Source organism: Haemorhous mexicanus, chromosome 39, assembly GCF_027477595.1.
Source record: "Haemorhous mexicanus isolate bHaeMex1 chromosome 39, bHaeMex1.pri, whole genome shotgun sequence".
In the NCBI taxonomy this organism is placed as follows: domain Eukaryota; kingdom Metazoa; phylum Chordata; class Aves; order Passeriformes; family Fringillidae; genus Haemorhous; species Haemorhous mexicanus.
The window spans coordinates 390,723-413,513 of NC_082379.1; the positions used below are offsets into that span (position 1 = coordinate 390,723).

The 22,791-nt window shown below is 57.6% G+C and overlaps 1 protein-coding gene across 1 annotated transcript; it reads left to right on the top strand.

Annotated features, from left to right (window-relative positions):
* Positions 1-56: 56 nt before the first annotated feature.
* Positions 57-22,657, top strand: RBM42 (RNA binding motif protein 42). Its single transcript, XM_059872850.1, has 9 exons — positions 57-276; positions 1,871-1,973; positions 5,024-5,108; positions 7,016-7,078; positions 8,652-8,793; positions 13,844-14,000; positions 19,293-19,517; positions 20,705-20,825; positions 22,502-22,657. Exons 1-9 carry the CDS (start codon positions 98-100, stop codon positions 22,588-22,590), a joined length of 1,164 nt encoding a protein of 387 aa, XP_059728833.1. The 5' UTR covers positions 57-97; the 3' UTR covers positions 22,591-22,657.
* The last annotated feature ends 134 nt before the right edge of the window (positions 22,658-22,791 follow it).

Below are 22,791 nucleotides of genomic sequence, written 5' to 3' on the forward strand. Positions count from 1 at the left end.
TTTAGAAACGGAGGGGTGTTGTCGCGCTGCGTGACGTCACTGCCTTGCGCCGGAAGTTCCCCTCAAGCGGGCGGAAGTGGCTGTGGCGGTTCCAGCCATGGCGGCGGCGGCCACTCCCGGAGCGGCGGGGCCGGGAATGGCGGCGGGAGCCGGGCCCGGTGCCGCGGTGGTGGCGGCGGGGCCCGGACCGGGTCCCGGAGCGGTGGCGGGAGGCGGCGGGGCCGCGGTGAAGAGCGGCGAGGAGCGGCTGAAGGAGATGGAGGCGGAGATGGCGCTGTGAGGGCAAGGGAGCGGCGGGGATGTCATGGCGGCCGGGAGGGGGCGGGGCTTTTTCGGCTGCCATGGCAACAAGGGCCGGGCCTACGGGGGTGTGTCTGAGTGCTGCCATGGCAACGGGGGCGTGGTTTAAGGGGTGGAGGGGCGGGGTCTGGCGTTGCCGTGGTAACGGGGGCGGGGTTTGGGGGTACCGGGGGGCGCTGGGAGGGTCCGTGCCCGTTCATACTGGTTTATACTGGTTTGTACCGGTCTATACTGGTCTTTACTGGTTTGTACTGGTCCTTACCGGTCTATACTGGTCTTTACTGGTTTGTACTGGTCCTTACCGGTTTATATTGGTCTGTACTGGTCCATACTGGTCCATACTGGTCTATACTGGCCCGTACTAGTCCATAGTGGTCCATATCGGTCCTTACTGGTCCATACTGGTTTATACTGGTCTATATTGGTCTCTACTGGTCAATACTGGTCTGTATTGGTCCATACTGGTTTATACTGGTCCGTACCGGGCCATACCAGTCCGTACTGGTCAGTACTGGTTTGTACTGGTCCATACTGGTCCGTACTGGTCCATACTGATTCATACTGGTCTGTACTGGTCCCTACTGGTCTGTATTGGTCCTTACTGGTTTATACTGGTCCGTACTGGGCCATACCAGTCCGTACTGGTCAGTACTGGTTTGTACTGGTCCATACTGGTCCATAGTGGTCCGTACTGGTCCATACTAGTTCATACTGGTCTATACTGGTCTGTACTGGTCCATACTAGTCTGTATTGGTCCATACTGGTTTATACTGGTCCGTACCGGGCCATACCAGTCTGTACTGGTCAGTACTGGTTTGTACTGGTCTGTACTGGTCCGTACTGGTCCGTACTGGTCAGTACTGGTTTGTACTGGTTTATACTGGTCCGTACCGGTCCGTACTGGTCAGTACTGGTTTGTACTGGTCTGTACTGGTCCGTACTGGTCCGTACTGGTCCATACTGGTTCATACTGGTCTATACCGGTCTGTACTGGTCAATACTGTTCTGTATTGGTTCATACTGGTTTATACTGGTCCGTAGCGGTCCGTACTGGTCAGTACTGGTTTGTACTGGTTCATACTCGTCCATACTGGTCCGTACTGGTCCATACTGATTCATACTGGTCTGTACTGGTCCATACTGGTCTGTATTGGTCCTTACTGGTTTATACTGGTCCGTACCGGGCCATACCGGGCCATACTGGTCAGTACTGGTTTGTACTGGTTCATACTCGTCCATACTGGTCCGTAGTGGTCCATACTAGTTCTTACTGGTCCATACTGGTCTGTATTGGTCCGTACTGGTCAGTACTGGTTCATACTGGTCCGTACTGGTCCATACTGGTCCGTACTGGTTTGTACTGGTCCGTACTGGTCCATACTGGTCTGTATTGGTCCATACTGGTCCATACTGGTCCATACTGGTCCGTACCGGGCCGTAATGGTCCATACTGGTCCGTACTGGTCCATACTGGTCAGTACTGGTCCATACCGGTCCATACTGGTCCGTACTGGTCAGTACTGGTCCGTACTGGTCCATACTGGTCCATACTGGTCTGTACTGGTGCAGGTTCGAGCAGGAGGTGCTGGGCGCTCCAGGCCCCGCCCCCGGGGACCCTTTGGCTCCGCCCCCCGTCCTGCGCCCGATCATCGCCACCAACACCTACCAGCAGGTGTGTCCCCAACAGTGTCCCCAAGTGTCACCTCAGTGTCCCCAAATGTCACCTCAGTGTCACCTGAGTGTCCTCGATGTCCCCAAATGTCACCTGAGTGTCACCTGAGTGTCCTCGATGTCCCCAAATGTCACCTGAGTGTCACCTGAGTGTCCTCGATGTCCCCAAATGTCCCCAAATGTCACCTCAGTGTCCCCAAATGTCACCTGAGTGTCCCCAAATGTCCCCAACCCCGTCACTGCCACCAACACCTACCAGCAGGTGTGTCCCCAACAGTGTCCCCAAATGTCACCTCAGTGTCCCCAAATGTCCCTGAGTGTCCCCAAATGTCCCTGAGTGTCCTCAATGTCCCCAAATGTCACCTGAGTGTCCCCAAATGTCCCCGAATGTCGCCTGAGTGTCCCCAAATGTCCCCAACCCCGTCACTGCCACCAACACCGACCAGCAGGTGTGTCCCCGAAAGTGTCCCCAAATGTCACCTGAGTGTCCCCAAATGTCCCTGAATGTCACCTCAGTGTCACCTGAGTGTCCTCAATGTCCCCAAATGTCCCCCACAGTGTCCCCAAATGTCACCTGAGTGTCCTCAATGTCCCCAAATGTCCCCGAATGTCACCTGAGTGTCCCCAAATGTCCCCAACCCCGTCACTGCCACCAACACCTACCAGCAGGTGTGTCCCCAAGTGTCCCCAAGTGTCACCTCAGTGTCCCCAAATGTCACCTGAGTGTCACCTGAGTGTCCTCGATGTCCCCAAATGTCACCTGAGTGTCACCTGAGTGTCCCCAAATGTCACCTCAGTGTCCCCAAATGACCCTGAGTGTCGCCTGAGTGTCCCCAAATGTCACCTGAGTGTCCCCAAATGTCACCTGAGTGTCCCCAAGTGTCACCTGAGTGTCCCCAAATGTCACCTCAGTGTCACCTGAGTGTCCCCAAATGTGCCCGAATGTCACCTCAGTGTCACCTGAGTGTCCCCAAATGTGCCCGAATGTCACCTCAGTGTCACCTGAGTGTCCCCAAATGTGCCCGAATGTCACCTCAGTGTCACCTGAGTGTCCTCAATGTCCCCAAATGTCCCCAACCCCGTCACTGCCACCAACACCTACCAGCAGGTGTGTCCCCAACAGTGTCCCCAAGTGTCACCTCAGTGTCCCCAAATGTCACCTGAGTGTCACCCGAGTGTCCTCGATGTCCCCAAATGTCCCCAAATGTCACCTGAGCGTCACCTGAGTGTCCTCGATGTCCCCAAGTGTCCCCAAATGTCACCTCAGTGTCACCTGAGTGTCCTCGATGTCCCCAAGTGTCACCTGAGTGTCCTCAAATGTCACCTGAGTGTCACCTGAGTGTCCCCAAATGTCACCTGAGTGTCCCCAAATGTCCCCAAGTGTCACCTGAGTGTCCTCAAATGTCACCTGAGTGTCACCTGAGTGTCCTCAAATGTCACCTGAGTGTCACCTGAGTGTCCTCAATGTCCCCAAATGTCCCCAACCCCGTCACTGCCACCAACACCTACCAGCAGGTGTGTCCCCAACAGTGTCCCCAAGTGTCACCTCAGTGTCCCCAAATGTCACCTGAGTGTCCCCAAATGTCACCTGAGTGTCACCTGAGCGTCCCCAAATGTCCCTGAATGTCACCTCAGTGTCACCTGAGTGTCCTCAATGTCCCCAAATGTCACCTGAGTGTCCCCAAATGTCCCTGAATGTCACCTGAGTGTCCTCAATGTCCCCAAATGTCACCTGAGTGTCCTCAATGTCCCCAAATGTCCCCAAATGTCCCCGAATGTCACCCGAGTGTCCCCAAATGTCACCTGAGTGTCACCTGAGTGTCCTCGATGTCCCCAAATGTCCCCCACAGTGTCCCCAAATGTCACCTGAGTGTCCTCAATGTCCCCAAATGTCACCTGAGTGTCCCCAAATGTCCCTGAATGTCACCTCAGTGTCACCTGAGTGTCCTCAATGTCCCCAAATGTCACCTGAGTGTCCCCAAATGTCCCCAACCCCGTCACTGCCACCAACACCTACCAGCAGGTGTGTCCCCAACAGTGTCCCCAGGTGTCACCTCAGTGTCCCCAAATGTCACCTCAGTGTCCCCAAATGTCACCTGAATGTCACCTGAGTGTCCTCGATGTCCCCAAATGTCCCCAAATGTCACCTGAGTGTCCCCAAATGTCCCCAACCCCGTCACTGCCACCAACACCTACCAGCAGGTGTGTCCCCAGAAGTGTCCCCAAGTGTCACCTGAGTGTCCCCAAATGTCACCTCAGTGTCACCTGAGTGTCCTCAATGTCCCCAAATGTCCCCGAATGTCACCTGAGTGTCCCCAAATGTCACCTCAGTGTCACCTCAGTGTCACCTGAGTGTCCTCAATGTCCCCAAATGTCACCTGAGTGTCCCCAAATGTCCCCGAATGTCACCTCAGTGTCCCCAAATGTCCCCAAATGTTACCTGAGCGTCCCCAAATGTCACCTGAGTGTCACCTCAGTGTCACCTGAGTGTCCCCAAATGTCCCTGAATGTCACCTCAGTGTCACCTGAGTGTCCTCAATGTCCCCAAATGTCACCTGAGTGTCCCCAAATGTCACCTCAGTGTCACCTCAGTGTCACCTCAGTGTCCTCAATGTCCCCGAATGTCACCTGAGTGTCCCCAAATGTCCCCAACCCCGTCACTGCCACCAACACCGACCAGATGGCGTGTCACCAATGTCCCCCCAATGTCCCCAGACGTCCCTAATGTCCCCAAGTCCTCCCAAGGTCCCCAATGCCTCCAACGTCCCCAGTGTCCCCTGGCTGTTCTCAATGTGTCCCCAATGTCCCCTCAGTGTCCCCAATGTCCCCAACCCCCCTCACTGTCCCCTCACTGTCCCCCCAGTGTCCCCTCACTGTCCCCTCAGTGTCCCCTCAATGTCCCCTCAGTGTCCCCTCACTGTCCCATCAATGTCCCCTCACTGTCCCCACTGTCCCCTCACTGTCCCCACTGTCCCCTCAGTGTCCCCAGTGTCCCCCCAGTGTCCCCTCAGTGTCCCCTCAGTGTCCCCTCAGTGTCCCCTGTGTCCCCAGGTCCAGCAGTCCCTCGAGGCTCGCGCCGCCGCCGCCGCCACCGTCCCCCCCCTGGGGACACCGCCGGTGCCGTTCGTGGGGCCAGGTCAGTGCCACCGCTGTCCCCTGTGTCCCCTGGCTGTCCCCCCCTCAGTGTCCCCAGCAGTGTCCCCTGGCTGTCCCCAGTGTCCCCTGGCTGTCCCCCCCTCAGTGTCCCCAGCAGTGTCCCCTGGCTGTCCCCAGTGTCCCCTGGCTGTCCCCCCCTCAGTGTCCCCAGCAGTGTCCCCCCCTCAGTGTCCCCTGTGTCCCCCCCTCAGTGTCCCCTGTGTCCCCAGCAGTGTCACCGCTGTCCCCTGGCTGTCCCCAGTGTCCCCTGTGTCCCCAGCAGTGTCACTGCTATCCCCAATGTCCCCAGCAGTGTCACTGCTGTCCCCTGTGTCCCCTCAGTGTCCCCTCAGTGTCCCCAGTGTCCCCCCCTGGCTGTTCCCAGTGTCCCCTCAGTGTCCCCTCAGTGTCCCCTCAGTGTCCCCCCCTCAGTGTCCCCCCCTCAGTGTCCCCTCAGTGTCCCAGTGTCCCCTCAGTGTCCCCCCCTCAGTGTCCCCCCCTCAGTGTCCCCTCAGTGCCCCCTGTGTCCCCTCAGTGTCTCCCCCTCAGTGTCCCCAGTGTCCCCTCAGTGTCCCCCCCCAGTGTCCCCTCAGTGTCCCCTGTGTCCCCTCAGTGTCCCCTGTGTCCCCTCAGTGTCCCCTCAGTGTCCCCCCCTCAGTGTCCCCCCTCAGTGTCCCCCCCTCAGTGTCCCCTCAGTGTCCCCTGTGTCCCCTCAGTGTCCCCTCAGTGTCCCCCCCTCAGTGTCCCCTCAGTGTCCCCCCCCAGTGTCCCCTCAGTGTCCCCTCAGTGTCCCCCCCTCAGTGTCCCCTGTGTCCCCTCAGTGTCCCCCCCTCAGTGTCCCCTCAGTGTCCCCAGTGTCCCCTCAGTGTCCCCTCAGTGTCCCCCCCTCAGTGTCCCCAGTGTCCCCTGTGTCCCCAGCAGTGTCCCCTGACCCCCCCTCAGTGTCCTCAGTGTCCCCTCAGTGTCCCCAGTGTCCCCTCAGTGTCCCCCCCTCAGTGTCCCCTGTGTCCCCCCTCAGTGTCCCCTCAGTGTCCCCCCCTCAGTGTCCCCAGTGTCCCCAGTGTCCCCTCAGTGTCCCCTGTGTCCCCCTCAGTGTCCCCTCAGTGTCCTCAGTGTCCCCTCAGTGTCCCCTGTACCCCCCTCAGTGTCCCTGTGTCCCCTCAGTGTCCCCCCCGCAGTGTCCCCCCTCAGTGTCCCCAGTGTCCCCTGTGTCCCCAGCAGTGTCCCCTGACCCCCCCTCAGTGTCCTCAGTGTCCCCTCAGTGTCCCCAGTGTCCCCTCAGTGTCCCCCCCTCAGTGTCCCCTGTGTCCCCCCTCAGTGTCCACCCTCAGTGTCCCCCCCTCAGTGTCCCCGCAGTGTCCCCCCCCTCAGTGTCCCCTCAGTGTCCCCAGTGTCCCCTCAGTGTCCCCTCAGTGTCCCCTCAGTGTCCCCCCCTCAGTGTCCCCTCAGTGTCCCCTCAGTGTCCCCTCAGTGTCCCCCCCTCAGTGTCCCCTCAGTGTCCCCAGTGTCCCCTCAGTGTCCCCTCAGTGTCCCCTCAGTGTCCCCCCCTCAGTGTCCCCTCAGTGTCCCCTCAGTGTCCCCTCAGTGTCCCCCCCTCAGTGTCCCCTCAGTGTCCCCTCAGTGTCTCCTCAGTGTCCCCTGTGTCCCCTGTGTCCCCTGAGTGTCCTCTGTGTCCCCTCAGTGTCCGGTCAGTGTCCCCTCAGTGTCCCCTCAGTGTCCCCCCCTCAGTGTCCCCTGAGTGTCCCCTCAGTGTCCCCTGAGTGTCCCCCCCTCAGTGTCCCCTCAGTGTCCCCAGTGTCCCCCCCCTCAGTGTCCCCAGTGTCCCCTGAGTGTCCCCTGTGTCCCCGCAGTGTCCTAGTGTCCCCTCAATGTCCCAGTGTCCCCTGAGTGTCCCCTGTGTCCCCGCAGTGTCCCCGCAGCGCCCGCCCATCCTGCGCCCGGCCTTCGTGCCACACGTGCTGCAGCGCCCGGGTACGGGGACAGGGACAGCGGGGGACACTGGGGGGGGTTGGGGACATCGGGGACACGGGGGGGGTTGGGGGGGGTTGGGGACATTGGGGACATTGGGGGGTTGAGGGGATTGGGGACATTGGGGACATTTGGGGGGGTTGGGGACAGTGGGGACATTTAGGGGGATTGGGGACATTGGGGACATTTGGGTTTGGGGACATTTGGGGACATTTGAGGGGATTGGGGACAGTGGGGACATCAGGGTTTGGGGAGATTTGGGGACATTTGGGATGTTGGGGACGCAGAGGGGGTTGGGGACATTGGGGGGGATTTGGGGACATTTGGGGTTGGGGACATTGAGGGGGCAGTAGGGACAGTGGGGACATTGGGGACATTGGGGATATTGGGGACATGGAGGGGATTGGGGACATTGGGGACATTGGGGACACTGGGGACATTTAGGACATTTGGGACATTTGGGGACAATGGGGACATTTGGGGACAATGGGGACATTTGGGCTGTTGGGGACACTGAGGGGGTTGGGGACATTGGGGACGTTGGGGACAGTGGGGGGCTTGGGGACATTTGGGGTTGGGGACAGTGGGGACATTGGGGACAGTGGGGGGCTTGGGGACATTTGGGGTTGGGGACAGCGGGGACGTTGGGGACAGTGGGAGGGACATTGGGGGTTGGGGACATTTGGGGACAATTGAGGAGGTTGGGGACATTGGGGCCAGCAGGGACATTGGGGGGTTTGGTGACATTGGGGGGTGCAGACATTGGGGAGATTTGGGGACATTGGGGACATTTTTGGGGTCATTGGGGGGTTTGGGGACATTGGGGACATTTTTGGGGGGTCACTGGGGAGGTTTGGGGACGTTTTGGGGGGTTTGGGGACATTTTTGGGGTCACTGGGGGGGTTTGGGGACATTTTTGGAGGGACATTGGGGGGGTTTGGGGTCACTGGGGTTGTTTGGGCACCTTGGGGACATTTTTGGGGTCACTGGGGGGTTTGGGGACATTTTTGGGGGGACATTGGGGGAGTTTGTGGTCACTGGGGAGTTTGGGGACATTTTTGGGGGTTTGGGGACATTTTTGGAGGATCATTGGGGGGGTTGGGGACATTGGGGGTGTTTGGGGACATTGGGGGGGTCATTGGGGGGTTTGGGGACATTGAGGAGTGACATTGGGGGGTTTGGGGACACTTTGGGGGGTCCCTGGGGGGTTTGGGGACATTTTGGGGGGGTCACTGGGGGGTTTGGGGACATTTTTGGGTCCCTGGGGGGTTTGGGGACATTGGGGGGGTTTGGGGACATTGGGGGCGTCCCTGGGGGGGTTGGGGACATTTTGGGGGGGTTTGGGGACATTGGGGGTTTGGGGACATTTGGGGGGGTTTGGGGACATTTTTGGGGGGTCACTGGGGGGTTTGGGGACATTGGGGGGGGTTTGGGGACATTTTGGGGGGTCCCTGGGGGGTTTGGGGACATTGGGGGGGGGGTCCCTGGGGGGTTTGGGGACATTTTTGGGTCCCTGGGGGGGTTGGTGCCCCCCCGGTGCCCCCTTGGTGACCGGGCTGTCCCCGTGTGTCCCCAGCGGGTCCCCGCGGTCCCCTGGGCCTGCGCCCCCCCCCCCGGGGCCATGGTGGGGGTGGGGCCTCCCCTGGGGGCTCCCCCCGCCCCCCCCCCTGCTGCTCGCCCCTCCCCCACTGCAGAGACCCCCCCCCACCCCCCTGGGGGCAGCCCTGAGGGCGGCCGGCCCGGTGAGTGACTGGGGTATACTGGGATATACTGGGAGGGGACTGGGAGGGGATTGGAAGGGACTGGGAGGGACTGGGAGGAAACTGGGAGGGACTGGGAGGGACTGGGATATACTGGGAGGGGATTGGGGGGGACTGGGATATACTGGGAGGGACTGGGAGGGACTGGGAGGGGACTGGGATATACTGGGAGGGAACTGGGATATACTGGGAGGGACTGGGAGGGACTGGGAGGGACTGGGAGGGACTGGGGGGGAACTGGGATGGACTGGGATGGACTGGGATGGACTGGGAGGGGATTGGGAGGGACTGGGAGGGGACTGAGGGGGAATTGGGATGGACTGGGATATACTGGGAGGGAACTGGGAGGGACTGGGGGGGAATTGGGAGGGAACTGGGAGGGAACTGGGATATACTGGGAGGGACTGGGAGGGAACTGGGAGGGACTGGGATGGACTGGGAGGGACTGGGAGGGACTGGGGGGGATTGGGAGGGACTGGGGGGGATTGGGAGGGACTGGGATAAACTGGGAGGGACTGGGAGGAAACTGGGAGGGACTGGGAGGGACTGGGATATACTGGGAGGGGATTGGGAGGGACTGGGAGGGGATTGGGATGGACTGGGAGGGGACTGGGAGGGACTGGGATGGGAACTGGGGTATACTGGGAGGGACTGGGAGGGGAGTGGGATGGACTGGGAGGGGACTGGGAGGGGACTGGGATGGACTGGGAGGGACTGGGAGGGACTGGGATGGACTGGGAGGGGACTGGGATATACTGGGAGGGACTGGGATGGACTGGGAGGGACTGGGAGGGACTGGGATGGACTGGGAGGGGACTGGGATATACTGGGAGGGACTGGGAGGGACTGGGAGGGACTGGGAGGGAACTGGGAGGGACTGGGATCAGAACTGGGAGGGACTGGGAGGGGACTGGGAGGGGATTGGAAGGGACTGGGAGGGACTGGGAGGGGATTGGGAGGGAATTGGGATGGACTGGGATATACTGGGAGGGAACTGGGAGGGACTGGGAGGGAACTGGGTTATACTGGGAGAGACTGGGAGGAAACTGGGGGGGACTGGGACGGACTGGGAGGGACTGGGAGGGACTGAGAGGGAACTGGGATGGACTGGGGGGGACTGGGATGGACTGGGAGGGGACTGGGAGGGACTGGGAGGGACTGGGATATACTGGGGGGGACTGGGAGGGACTGGGGGGGGGATTGGGAGGGACTGGGAGAGACTGGGAGGGAGTGGGATATACTGGGGGGGGACTGGGAGGGACTGGGAGGGAACTGGGTTATACTGGGATATACTGGGAGGGACTGGGAGGAAACTGGGGGGGACTGGGAGGGACTGGGATGTACTGGGAGGGACTGGGATGGACTGGGAAGGGCTGGGATGGAACTGGGAGGGGACTGGGAGGGACTGGGAGGGAACTGGGATGGACTGGGATCGGAACTGGGAGGGACTGGGAGGGGACTGGGAGGGGATTGGGATGGACTGGGGGGGACTGGGGAGGAACTGGGATGGAGTGGGATATACTGGGAGGGACTGGGAGGGAACTGGGAGGGACTTCGAGGGACTGGGATAAACTGGGAGGTACTGGGAGGGAACTGGGAGGGACTGGGAGGGGGTTTATGGTTACTGGTTTATACTGGGAGGGGACTGGGAAGGAACTGGGGGTTACTGGTTTATACTGGTTTGGAGTTTGTGGTTACTGGTTTGTACTGGGAGGGGATTGGGGGGGACTGGAAGGGAACTGGGAGGGAACTGGGATGAACTGGTTTGTACTGGTTTGGGGTTACTGGGAGGGAACTGGGATGAACTGGTTTGTACTGGTTTGGGGTTACTGGGATGAACTGGTTTGAACTGGTTTGTACTGGTTTGGGGTTACTGGGAGGGAACTGGGATGAACTGGTTTGTACTGGTTTGGGGTTACTGGGAGGGAACTGGTTTGAACTGGTTTGTACTGGTTTGGGCAGAATTTGGGATTTTTTGGGGCAGAATTTTTGGGTTTTTTGGGGCAAAATTTGGGATTTTTTTAGTGCAGAATTTTGGTGCAGAACTTTTGATTTTTTTGAGCAGAATTTTGGGATTTTTTGGGCAGAATTTGGGTTTTTTAGTGCAGAATTTGGGGTTTTTGTGGCAGAATTTGGGATTTTTTTTAGTGCAGAATTTGGGATTTTTTTGGGCACGATTTGAGATTTTTTTGGGCAGAATTTTTGGGTTTTTTGGAGCAGAATTTTGGATTTTTTTAGTGCAGAATTTGGGGTTTTTTTGGTGCAGAACTTTTAAATTTTTTGGGGCAGAATTTGGGATTTTTTGGTGCAGAATTTGGGATTTTTTTATTGCAGAATTTGGGGTTTTTAGGGCATAATTTGGGATTTTTTTAGTGCAGAATTTTGGTGCAGAACTTTTGATTTTTTTGAGCAGAATTTTGGGATTTTTTGGGCGGAATTTGGGGATTTTTGGAGCAGAATTTTGGGGTTTTTTAGTGCAGAATTTGGGGGTTTTGGGGCAGAATTTGGGGTTACTTTGGGCAGAATTTGGGCTTTTTTGGGGCAGAATTTGGGCTTTTTTTTTGTGCAGAATTTGGGGTTTTTAGGGCAGAACTTGAGATTTTTTTAGTGCAGAAATTTGGTGCAGAACTTTTGATTTTTTTCAGCAGAATTTTGGGATTTTTTGGGCGGAATTTGGGGATTTTTGGGGCAGAATTTGGGATTTTTTTAGTGCGGAATTTTTGGTTTTTTTGAGCAGAATTTGGGAGTTTTTGCTGCAGAATTTGGGATTTTTTTAGTACAGAATTTGGGGGTCTTTTAATGCAGAATTTGGGGTTTTTTAGGACAGAATTTGGGATTTTTTTTGTGCAGTATTTTGGGGTTTTTTGGTGCAGAACTTTTAAATTTTTTGAGCAGAATTTTGGGGTTTTTTGGGCGGAATTTTGGGATTTTTGGGCAGAATTTGGGATTTTTTTAGTGCGGAATTTGTGATTTTTTTGAGCAGAATTTGAGATTTTTTAGTGCAGAATTTGGGATTTTTTTGAGCAGAATTTGAGATTTTTTAGTGCAGAATTTGGGATTTTTTTAGTGCAGTATTTTGGGGTTTTTTAGTGCAGAACTTTAAAATTTTTTGAGCATAATTTTGGGATTTTTTGGGCAGAATTTTGGGATTTTTTGGGCAGAATTTTGGGATTTTTTGGGCGGAATTTGGGGATTTTTTGGGCGGAATTTGGGGATTTTTTGGGCGGAATTTCGGATTTTTTTAGTGCGGAATTTTTGGGTTTTTTGAGCAGAATTTGAGATTTTTTAGTGCAGAATTTGGGATTTTTTAGTGCTTAATTTTTGGGTTTTTGGGGCAGAATTTGAGCTTTTTTAGTGCAGAATTTGGGGTTTTTTTAGTGCGGAATTTGGGCTTTTTTTGGGCAGAATTTGGGGTTTTTTTTAGCGCAGAATTTGGGGCTTTTGCTGCAGAACTTGGGATTTTTAGTGCAGAATTTGGGGTTTTTTTAGTGCAGAATTTGGGGATTTTTGGGGCAGAATTTTAGGGGTTTTTGGGGCAGAATTTGGGATTTTTTTAGTGTGGAATTTGGGATTTTTTGGGGCAGAATTTTTGGGTTTTTTGGGGCAGAATTTTGGGATTTTTTGGGCAGAATTTTGGGATTTTTTTAGTGCGGAATTTTTGGTTTTTTAGTGCAGAATTTGGGATTTTTTAGTGCAGAATTTGGGGTTTTTTAGTGCAGAATTTGGGATTTTTTGGGGCAGAATTTTGAGGCTTTTAGGACAGAATTTGGGATTTTTTTAGGACAGAATTTTGGGATTTTTTTAGGACAGAATTTGAGGGTTTTGGGGCAGAATTTGGGATTTTTTTGGGGCAGAATTTGGGGTTTTTTGGGGCAGAATTTTGGGATTTTTTTGGGGCAGAATTTGGGATTTTTTAGTGCAGAATTTGGGATTTTTTTAGCGGAGAATTTGGGGGTTTTGGGGCAGAATTTGTGATTTTTTTAGGGCAGAATTTAGGATTTTTTGGGGCAGAATTTGGGATTTTTTAGTGCAGAATTTGGGGTTTTTTAGTGCAGAATTTGGGATTTTTTGGTGCTTAATTTTTGGGTTTTTTGAGCAGAATTTGGGATTTTTTAGTGCAGAATTTTTGGTTTTTTAGTGCAGAATTTGTGATTTTTTTAGTGCAGAATTTTTGGTTTTTTAGGGCAGAATTTGGGATTTTTTTTGGGCAGAATTTTTGGGTTTTTAGGGTAGAATTTGGGATTTTTTTGAGCAGAGGTTTTGCTTTTTTAGTGCAGAATTTGGGATTTTTTTAGTGCACAATTTTGGAATTTTTTTGAGCAGAATTTGGGCTTTTTTTAGTGCAGAATTTGGGATTTTTTTAGTGCAGAATTTGGGATTTTTTTAGTGCAGAATTTGGGATTTTTTTGGCAGAATTTTTGGGTTTTTTGAGCACAATTTGGATTTTTTTAGTGCGGAATTTTTGGGTTTTTTGAGCAGAATTTGGGTTTTTTAGTGCAGAATTTGGGATTTTTTTAGTGCAGAATTTTTGGTTTTTTTGAGCACAATTTGGGCTTTTTTAGGGCAGAATTTGTGATTTTTTTAGTGCGGAATTTTTGGGTTTTTTGAGCAGAATTTTTGGTTTTTTTGAGCACAATTTGGGATTTTTTTAGTGCAGAATTTGGGAATTTTTGGGCGGAATTTGGATTTTTTTTAGTGCAGAATTTGGGATTTTTTAGTGCAGAATTTTTGGGTTTTAGTGCAGAATTTTTGGGTTTTTTGAGCACAATTTGTGATTTTTTTGAGCAGAATTTGGGATTTTTTTAGTGCAGAATTTGGGATTTTTTAGTGCAGAATTTGGGATTTTTTTAGTGCAGAATTTTTGGGTTTTTTGAGCACAATTTGGGCTTTTTTAGTGCAGAATTTGGAATTTTTTAGTGCAGAATTTGTGATTTTTTAGTGCAGAATTTTGCATTTTTCCCCCTTTTTTTCCCCTTTTCCCCCTTCCTGAGCCCGTCTGTCCCCGCAGGCGGGGGGGGGAGGGGCGCCCGTGCCCCCCCTGCCCCCGGTGGCCGCGGGACCCCGAGTGCCCCCCCCGGGCCCCCCCCCGGGCCCCCCCCAAACCGACCCCGCCCGTCATCCAGGCCGCGCCCCACCGTCTACCCCGCCCCCCCCCGCCGCGCCCGGTGAGTGTCCCCAAGTGTCCCCAAGTGTCCCCAGCACCCCCCCCCAGTGTCACCTCGGTGTCCCCAAGGGTCCCCAAGTGTCCCCAGCACCCCCCCCAGTGTCACCTCGGTGTCCCCAAGGGTCCCCAAGTGTCCCCAGCACCCCCCCCAGTGTCACCTCGGTGTCCCCAAATGTCCCCAAATGTAGATGTGACCCCCCCAATGTCACCTCAGTGTCCCCAAATGTCCCCAGATGTCCCCAGCACCCCCCCAGTGTCACCTCAGTGTCCCCACATGTCCCCAGCACCCCCCCCAGTGTCACCTCGGTGTCCCCAGATGTCCCCAGGACCCCCCCAATGTCACCTCAGTGTCCCCAAATGTCCCCAAATGTAGATGTGACCCCCCCCCCCCCAGTGTGACCTCGGTGTCCCCAAATGGCCCCAGATATCCTCGTGACCCCCCCCAGTGTCACCTCGGTGTCCCCAAGTGTCCCCAGCACCCCCAGTGTCACCTTGGTGTCCCCGAATGTCCCCAGATGTCCCCAGCACCCCCCCAGTGTCACCTCGGTGTCCCCAAATGGCCCCAGCACCCCCCAGTGTCACCTTGGTGTCCCCAAATGTCCCCAATGTAGCTGTGACCCCCCCAGTGTCACCTTGGTGTCCCCAAATGTCCCCTGATGTCCCCGTGACCCCCCCCAGTGTCACCTTGGTGTCCCCGAATGTCCCCAGATGTCCCCAGCAGTCCCCCAGTGTCACCTCGGTGTCCCCAAATGTCCCCAAATGTAGATGTGATCCCCCCCCAGTGTCACCTCGGTGTCCCCAAATGTCCCCAGATGTCCCCAGGACCTCCCCAGTGTCACCTCGGTGTCCCCAAATGGCCCCAGATGTCCCCAGCACCCCCTCAAGTGTCACCTCGGTGTCCCCAAATGTCCCCAGATGTCCCCGTGACCCTCCCAGTGTCACCTCGGTGTCCCCAAATGTCCCAGGACCCCCCCCCAGTGTCACCTCGGTGTCCCCAGATGTCCCCAGCACCCCCCCCCAGTGTCACCTCAGTGTCCCCAAATGTCCCCAGCACCCCCCCAATGTCACCTCAGTGTCCCCAAATGTCCCCAGCACCCCCCCCAGTGTCACCTTGGTGTCCCCAAGTGTCCCCAGATGTCCCCGTGACCCCCCCAGTGTCACCTCGGTGTCCCCAAATGGCCCCAGATGTCCCCGTGACCCCCCCCAGTGTCACCTCGGTGTCCCCAAATGTCCCCAGATGTCCCCAGGACCTCCCCCAGTGTCACCCTCGGTGTCCCCAAATGGCCCCAGATGTCCCCAGCACCCCCTCAAGTGTCACCTCGGTGTCCCCAAATGTCCCCAGATGTCCCCGTGACCCTCCCAGTGTCACCTCGGTGTCCCCAAATGTCCCCAGGACCCCCCCCAGTGTCACCTCGGTGTCCCCAGATGTCCCCAGCACCCCCCCCCAGTGTCACCTCAGTGTCCCCAAATGTCCCCAGCACCCCCCCAATGTCACCTCAGTGTCCCCAAATGTCCCCAGCACCCCCCCCAGTGTCACCTTGGTGTCCCCAAGTGTCCCCAGATGTCCCCGTGACCCCCCCCAGTGTCACCTCGGTGTCCCCAAATGGCCCCAGATGTCCCCGTGACCCCCCCCAGTGTCACCTCGGTGTCCCCAAATGTCCCCAGATGTCCCCGTGACACCCCCCAGTGTCACCTCGGTGTCCCCAAATGTCCTCAGATGTCCCCGTGACCCCCCCAGTGTCACCTCGGTGTCCTCAGATGTTCCCAGCACCCCCCAGTGTCACCTCAGTGTCCCCAAATGTCCCCAGATGTCCCCGTGACCCCCCCCAGTGTCACCTCGGTGTCCCCAAATGTCCCCAGATGTCCCCGTGACCTCCCCCAGTGTCACCTCGGTGTCCCCAGCACCCCCCCCCAGTGTCACCTTGGTGTCCCCAAATGTCCTCAGATGTCCCCGTGACCCCCCCAGTGTCACCTCGGTGTCCCCAAATGTCCCCAGATGTCCCCAGCACCCCCCCAGTGTCACCTCGGTGTCCCCAAATGTCCCCTGATGTCCCCAGCACCCCCCCCAGTGTCACCTTGGTGTCCCCAAATGTCCCAGATGTCCCCGTGACCCCCCCAGTGTCACCTCACTGTCCCCAGATGTCCCCAGCACCCCCCCCCAGTGTCACCTCGGTGTCCCCAGCACCCCCCCCCAGTGTCACCTTGGTGTCCCCAAATGTCCTCAGATGTCCCCGTGACCCCCCCAGTGTCACCTCAGTGTCCCCAAATGTCCCCAGATGTCCCCGTGACCCCCCCAGTGTCACCTTAGTGTCCCCAAATGTCCCCAGATGTCCCCGTGACCCCCCCAGTGTCACCTCGGTGTCCCCAAATGTCCCCAGATGTCCCCAGCACCCCCCCCAGTGTCACCTCGGTGTCCCCAAATGTCCCCAGGTGTCCCCAGCACCCCCCCCAGTGTCACCTCGGTGTCCCCAAATGTCCCCGTGACCCCCCCAGTGTCACCTTGGTGTCCCCAAATGTCCCCAGATGTCCCCGTGACCCCCCCAGTGTCACCTCGGTGTCCCAAATGGCCCCAGATGTCCCCGTGACCCCCCCAATGTCACCTCGGTGTCCTCAGATGTCCCAGGACCCCCCCAGTGTCACCTCGGTGTCCCCAAATGTCCCCGTGACCCCCCCCAGTGTCACCTCGGTGTCCCCAAATGTCCCCGTGACCCCCCCCAGTGTCACCTCGGTGTCCCAAATGTCCCCAGATGTCCCCAGCACCCCCCAGTGTCACCTCGGTGTCCCCAAATGTCCCCAAAAGCAGCTGTGACCCCCCCCAGTGTCACCTCGGTGTCCCCAAATGTCCCCAGATGTCCCCAGGACCTCCCCCAGTGTCACCTCAGTGTCCCCAAATGTCCCCAAATGTAGATGTGACCCCCCCCCAGTGTCACCTCGGTGTCCCCAAATGTCCCCAGCACCCCCCCAATGTCACCTCAGTGTCCCCAAATGGCCCTAGATGTCCCCGTGATCCCCCCCAGTGTCACCTCGGTGTCCCCAAATGTCCCCAGATGTCCCCGTGACCCCCCCAGTGTCACCTCGGTGTCCCCAAATGTCCCCAGATGTCCCCATGACCCCCCCCCAGTGTCACCTCGGTGTCCCCAAATGGCCCCAGATGTCCTCGTGACCCCCCCCAGTGTCACCTCAATGTCCCCAAATGTCCCCAGATGTCCCCAGCACCCCCCCAGTGTCACCTCGGTGTCCCCAAATGTCCCCAGATGTCCCCAGCACCCCCCCAGTGTCACCTCGGTGTCCCCAAATGGCCCCAGATGTCCCCAGCACCCCCCCCAGTGTCACCTCAGTGTCCCCAAATGTCCCCAGATGTCCCCGTGACCCCCCCAGTGTCACCTCGGTGTCCCCAAATGTCCCCAGATGTCCCCGTGACCCCCCCAGTGTCACCTCGGTGTCCCCAAATGTCCCCAGATGTCCCCGTGACCCCCCCCCAGTGTCACCTCGGTGTCCCCAAATGTCCCAAATGTAGCTGTGACCCCCCCAGTGTCACCTTGGTGTCCCCAAATGTCCCCTGATGTCCCCAGCACCCCCCCAGTGTCACCTCAGTGTCCCCAAATGTCCCCAGATGTCCCCAGGACCTCCCCCAGTGTCACCTCGGTGTCCCCAAATGTCCCCAAATGTAGATGTAACCCCCCCCAGTGTCACCTCGGTGTCCCCAAATGTCCCCAGCACCCCCCCAGTGTCACCTCGGTGTCCCCAAATGTCCCCAGATGTCCCCGTGACCCCCCCCAGTGTCCCCAAGTGTCCCCAGATGTAGATGTGACCCCCCCCAGTGTCACCTCGGTGTCCCCAAATGTCCCCAGATATCCTCGTGACCCCCCCCCAGTGTCACCTCGGTGTCCCCAAATGTCCCCAAATGTAGATGTGACCCCCCCAGTGTCACCTCGGTGTCCCCAAATGTCCCTGTGACCCCCCCCAGTGTCACCTCAGTGTCCCCAAATGTCCCCAGATGTCCCCAGGACCTCCCCCAGTGTCACCTCGGTGTCCCCAAATGTCCCCAAATGTAGATGTGACCCCCCCCAGTGTCACCTCGGTGTCCCCAAATGTCCCCAGATGTCCCCGTGACCCCCCCAGTGTCACCTCAGTGTCCTCAAATGTTCCCAGCACCCCCCCCAATGTCACCTCGGTGTCCCCAAATGGCCCCAGATGTCCCCGTGACCCCCCCCAGTGTCACCTCGGTGTCCCCAAATGTCCCCAGATGTAGCTGTGACCCCCCCAGTGTCACCTTGGTGTCCCCAAATGTCCCCTGATGTCCCCAGGACACCCCCAGTGTCACCTCGGTGTCCCCAATGCTGCGTCACCCCCCCAATGTCCCCAAATGTCCCCCCCTGTGACCCCCCCCCAATGTCCCCAAATGTCCCCGTGACCCCCCCCAATGTCCCCAAATGTCCCCAAATGTCCCTGTGAGCCCCCCCAATGTCCCCAAATGTCCCCAAACCCCCCCAATGTCCCCAAATGTCCCCGTGACCCCCCCAGTGTCCCCAAATGTTCCCAAACCCCCCCAATGTCCCCAAATGTCCCCGTGACCCCCCCAGTGTCCCCTCAGTGTCCCCAGGACCCCCCCAGTGTCCCCAAATGTCCCCGTGACCCCCCCCAGTGTCCCCAAATGTCCCCAGGACCCCCCCAATGTCCCCAAATGTCCCCAAAGCCCCCCAATGTCCCCTCAGTGTCCCCAGGACCCCCCCAGTGTCCCCAAACCCCCCCCAAATGTCCCCCCTGTGGCCCCGCCCCCTTTTAGGCCCCTCCCTCCCCAATCCTTCTCCCTTAAGAGGATGCCACGCCCCCTTTAGCCTCTCCCCCAAAGCCCCGCCCCTCCAGGACCCTCCCCTTTTAGCCCCTCCCCCTTGAGCTCTCTTATCCTCACCCACTTTTGACCCCGCCCCTTTTGACCCCGCCCCCTTTAACTCCTCCTCCTTTAGCCTTCACTCCTTAGCCCCGCCCCCTTTAGCCCCTCCCCATTTCACTCCCCACCTTTTAGCCCCTCCCCCTTTACCCCTGCTGCCTGTAACCCCGCCCCCTTTGACCCCTCCCCCTTACCCCACCCACAGGAGGCCCCGCCCCCTTTAACTCATCTCCTTTTAGCCCCTCCCCCTTAGCTCCACCCCTAAACCCATAGAGGAGGTCCCGCCCCTTTTAACCCCGCCCCTTTAACCCCACCCACTTTAAAATCCAGCCAGCCACGCCCCCTTTGCCACTCCCTTTTAAGCCCCTCCCCTTTTATCGCCACCCTGCTTTACCCCACGAGACTCCGCCCCCTTTAACCATTCTGACCCCACCCCCACAGGAGGAGACCCCGCCCCCCAGGGCCCCGCCCCCTGAAGAGCCTCGGATTGGGCCCAGCCTCCCGGCTCCGCCCCCTGCCATGGCCACGCCCCCTCCGGAGCCACGCCCTGGCCCTGCCCACATCGCACCGGTGCCACGCCCCCTGCGCAGGCCACGCCCACAGGATCCGCCCTTCCCTGTGCCTGAGGTGGGCGGGGATTAAAGGGGCGGGGCCTGGGTGGAAAATGGAGGTGGGTGGGGCTAAACATGAGGGGGTGGAGCTTGAGATATTAGTGGAGGTAAAAGGGGCGGGGCTTCAGGGCATGGAGTGGGTGGGGCTGAGGATGAGTGGGTGTGGCTGTGAGAAATGATTGGCAGGCGTTCATAGGGGCGTGGCTGTGGCCAAGGGGGTGTGGCCTCAGGGATGGATGGGTGTGGCAAGGAGGGGGAAATGGGCGTGGTGAGAGGTGGGTGTGTCCACGGATGTGTGATTGACAGGTGTCCATGAGCAAGTGGGTGGGGCTGTGGGTAAAGGGGTGGAGCCTCTGGAGTGGGTGGGCGTGGCCAGGTGAATGTGGGTGTGTCTAGAGTGATTGACAGGTGTTGATCAGGCTGGGGTGGGGCTTGAAGAAAGGGGGCGGAGCCTCCAAATTTGAGGCCTTTCTTCTGGGTGGGTGTGGCCAGATAAGAGTGGGCGTGGCTAGATGGTGGGTGTGTTTCAATGATTGACAGATGCCTGTCAGGATGTGGGTTGGGCTATGCAAATGAGGGGCGAGTCCCACATTTGGGCATTTCCACTGGGTAGGCGTGGCCAGAAAGGAGTGGGCGTGTCCACGGTGGGGTGGGCGTGTCCAGGTGAAATGACAGCTGTGCCTCAGGATGGGGTGGAGCTTTGGGAAAGGGGGCGGAGCCTCTAAATTTAGGGTTTATTTAAATGGGTTGGGCGTGGCCAGAGCGGAGTGGGCGTGTCCTGGGTGGGGTGGGCGTGTCCAGTTGATTGACACATTCTTGTGAGACAAGGCTGCACAAAAGGGGGCGGGGCCACCAATTTAGGAGGTGTTTTAATTGGTTGGGCGTGGCTAGAGCGGAGTAGGCGTGTCCCTGGTGAGTGGGTGTGTCTGCAGTGAGGTGGGCGTGTCCAGCTGATTGACAGCTGCCCATAGAGATAGGGTGGGGACATCCAAAAGGGGGCGGAGCTTCCAAACTTGGGGTTTTCCTTCAAGGTGGGCGTGTCCTGTGTGATTGACAGGTGTCCATTAGGACAAGACGCGGCTGCCTAGAAGTGGGCGGAGCCCCAAATTTAGGAGTCGTTGTGGGTTGGGCGTGGCTAGAGCCGAGTGGGTGGGTCTCGGGTGGGGGTGGGCGTGTCCCGGGTGATTGACAGGCGTCCCGCAGGTGGGGGCGGAGCCGGCGGCCGAGGACAAGCGGAAGGGGCGGGGCGAGCGGCTGAAGCGCTGCATCCGCACGGCGGCCGGGAGCAGCTGGGAGGATCCCAGTCTGCTGGAGTGGGATGCTGGTTTGTACTGGGAGGGACTGGGAGGGACTGGGAGGGGATTGGGAGGGACTGGGATGGGACTGGGATGGACTGGGAGGGACTGGGAGGGACTGGGAGGGGACTGGGAGGGGATTGGGAGGGACTGGGATGGGACTGGGATGGACTGGGAGGGACTGGGAGGGACTGGGAGGGACTGGGAGGGACTGGGAGGGGACTGGGAGGGACTGGGAGGGACGGGGATGGACTGGGAGGGACTGGGAGAGGACTGGGGGGGAATGGGAGGGACTGGGAGACACTGGGAGGGACTGGGAGGGGATTGGGATAAACTGGGAGGGACTGGGATAAACTGGGAGGGACTGGGAGGGACTGGGAGGGGACTGGGATGGACTGGGATGGACTGGGAGGGACTGGAGGGGGATTGGGATAAACTGGGAGGGACTGGGAGGGGACTGGGATGGACTGGGAGAGGACTGGGAGGGACTGGGAGGGACTGGGAGAGGACTGGGGGGGAATGGGAGGGGATTGGGAGGGACTGGGAGGGACTGGGAGGGGATTGGGATAAACTGGGAGGGACTGGGAGGGGGTTGGGAGAGACTGGGATAAATTGGGAGGGACTGGGGGGGACTGGGATAAACTGGAGGGTCTGGGAGGGAACTGGGGGGGACTGGGAGGGACTGGGAGGGGATTGGGATAAACTGGGAGGGACTGGGAGGGGCTGGGGGGGGATTGGGATAAACTGGGAAGGACTGGGAGGTTACTGGTTTATACTGGGAGGGGCTGGGGGGGACTGGGAGCGACCGGGATGGGATTAGGATAAACTGGGAGGGACTGGGACGTTACTGGTTTATACTGGGAGGGGCTGGGAGGGACTGGGGGTCCCCAGGTGACCTCTGGGGTGTCCCCAGACCTCTGCAGACCCCAGAACGATTCCGTGACGTCACCAATGACCCCAAATCCCAAAATGACCCAAATTTGCCATTTTTTGCCCCAAACCCGGACGGGTTTTGTGGTTTTTGTGGCTTTTTGGGGAACGAGGTCAAGGACAAGATCCTGAGCCAGGTCCTGACCCCGAGGTCCCCCCAGGACCCCAAAACTTTGTGATGATCCCAGAATTTTATGATGACCCCAAAATGACCCAAAATCGCCGTTTTTCACCCCAATTCCAGACCATTTCCAGATCTTTCTTTGGGATTTGTGGGATGAGGTCAATTGGTGACACCTTGAGCCTGACCACGACCTTTGGGGTGTCCCCATGACCCTGCATGACCTCATAACGACCCCATAACCTCAGTGATGATTCCCAGAACCCCAAAATGACCCAAAATCGCCGTTTTTCACCCAATTCCAGACCATTTCCAGATCTTTCTTTGGGATTTGGAGAATGAGGTCAATGGTGACACCTTGAGCCTGACCACGACCTTGGGGTGTCCCTGTGACCCTGTGTGACCTCCTAACGACCCCATAACCTCAGTAATGATTCCAGAACCCCAAAATGACCCAAAATCGCCGTTTTTCGCCCCAATTCCAGACCTTTCTTTGAGATGTGTGGGATGAGGTCAATGGTGACACCTTGAGCCTGACCACGACCTTGGGGTGTCCCCATGACCCTGCATGACCTCGTAACGACCCCATAACCTCAGTAATGATTCCAGAACCCCAAAATGACCCAAAATCGCCGTTTTTCACCCCAATTCCAGACCATTTCCAGATCTTTCTTTGGGATTTGGAGAATGAGGTCAATGGTGACACCTTGAGCCTGACCACGCCCTTTGGGGTGTCCCCGTGACCCTGTGTGACCTCATAACGACCCCATAACCTCAGTAATGATTCCAGAACCCCAAAATGACCCAAAATCGCCGTTTTTCGCCCCAAACTCTGACAATTTCCAGGTTTTTCTGTGGGGATTTGTGGGATGAGGTCAATGACGACACCTTGAGCCTGACCACGACTTTGGGTGTCCCCATGACCCTGTGTGACCTCATAATGA

Bases quoted from the DNA above. Each gene is read 5' to 3' on its own strand.
- RBM42 (XM_059872850.1), top strand. From the start codon at position 98: ATGGCGGCGGCGGCCACTCCCGGAGCGGCGGGGCCGGGAATGGCGGCG. The intron at 7,079-8,651 runs GTACGGGGACAG...GTGTGTCCCCAG, and splicing joins ACACGTGCTGCAGCGCCCGG to CGGGTCCCCGCGGTCCCCTG. The intron at 20,826-22,501 runs GTTTGTACTGGG...CCCCAATTCCAG, and splicing joins TCTGCTGGAGTGGGATGCTG to ACCATTTCCAGATCTTTCTT.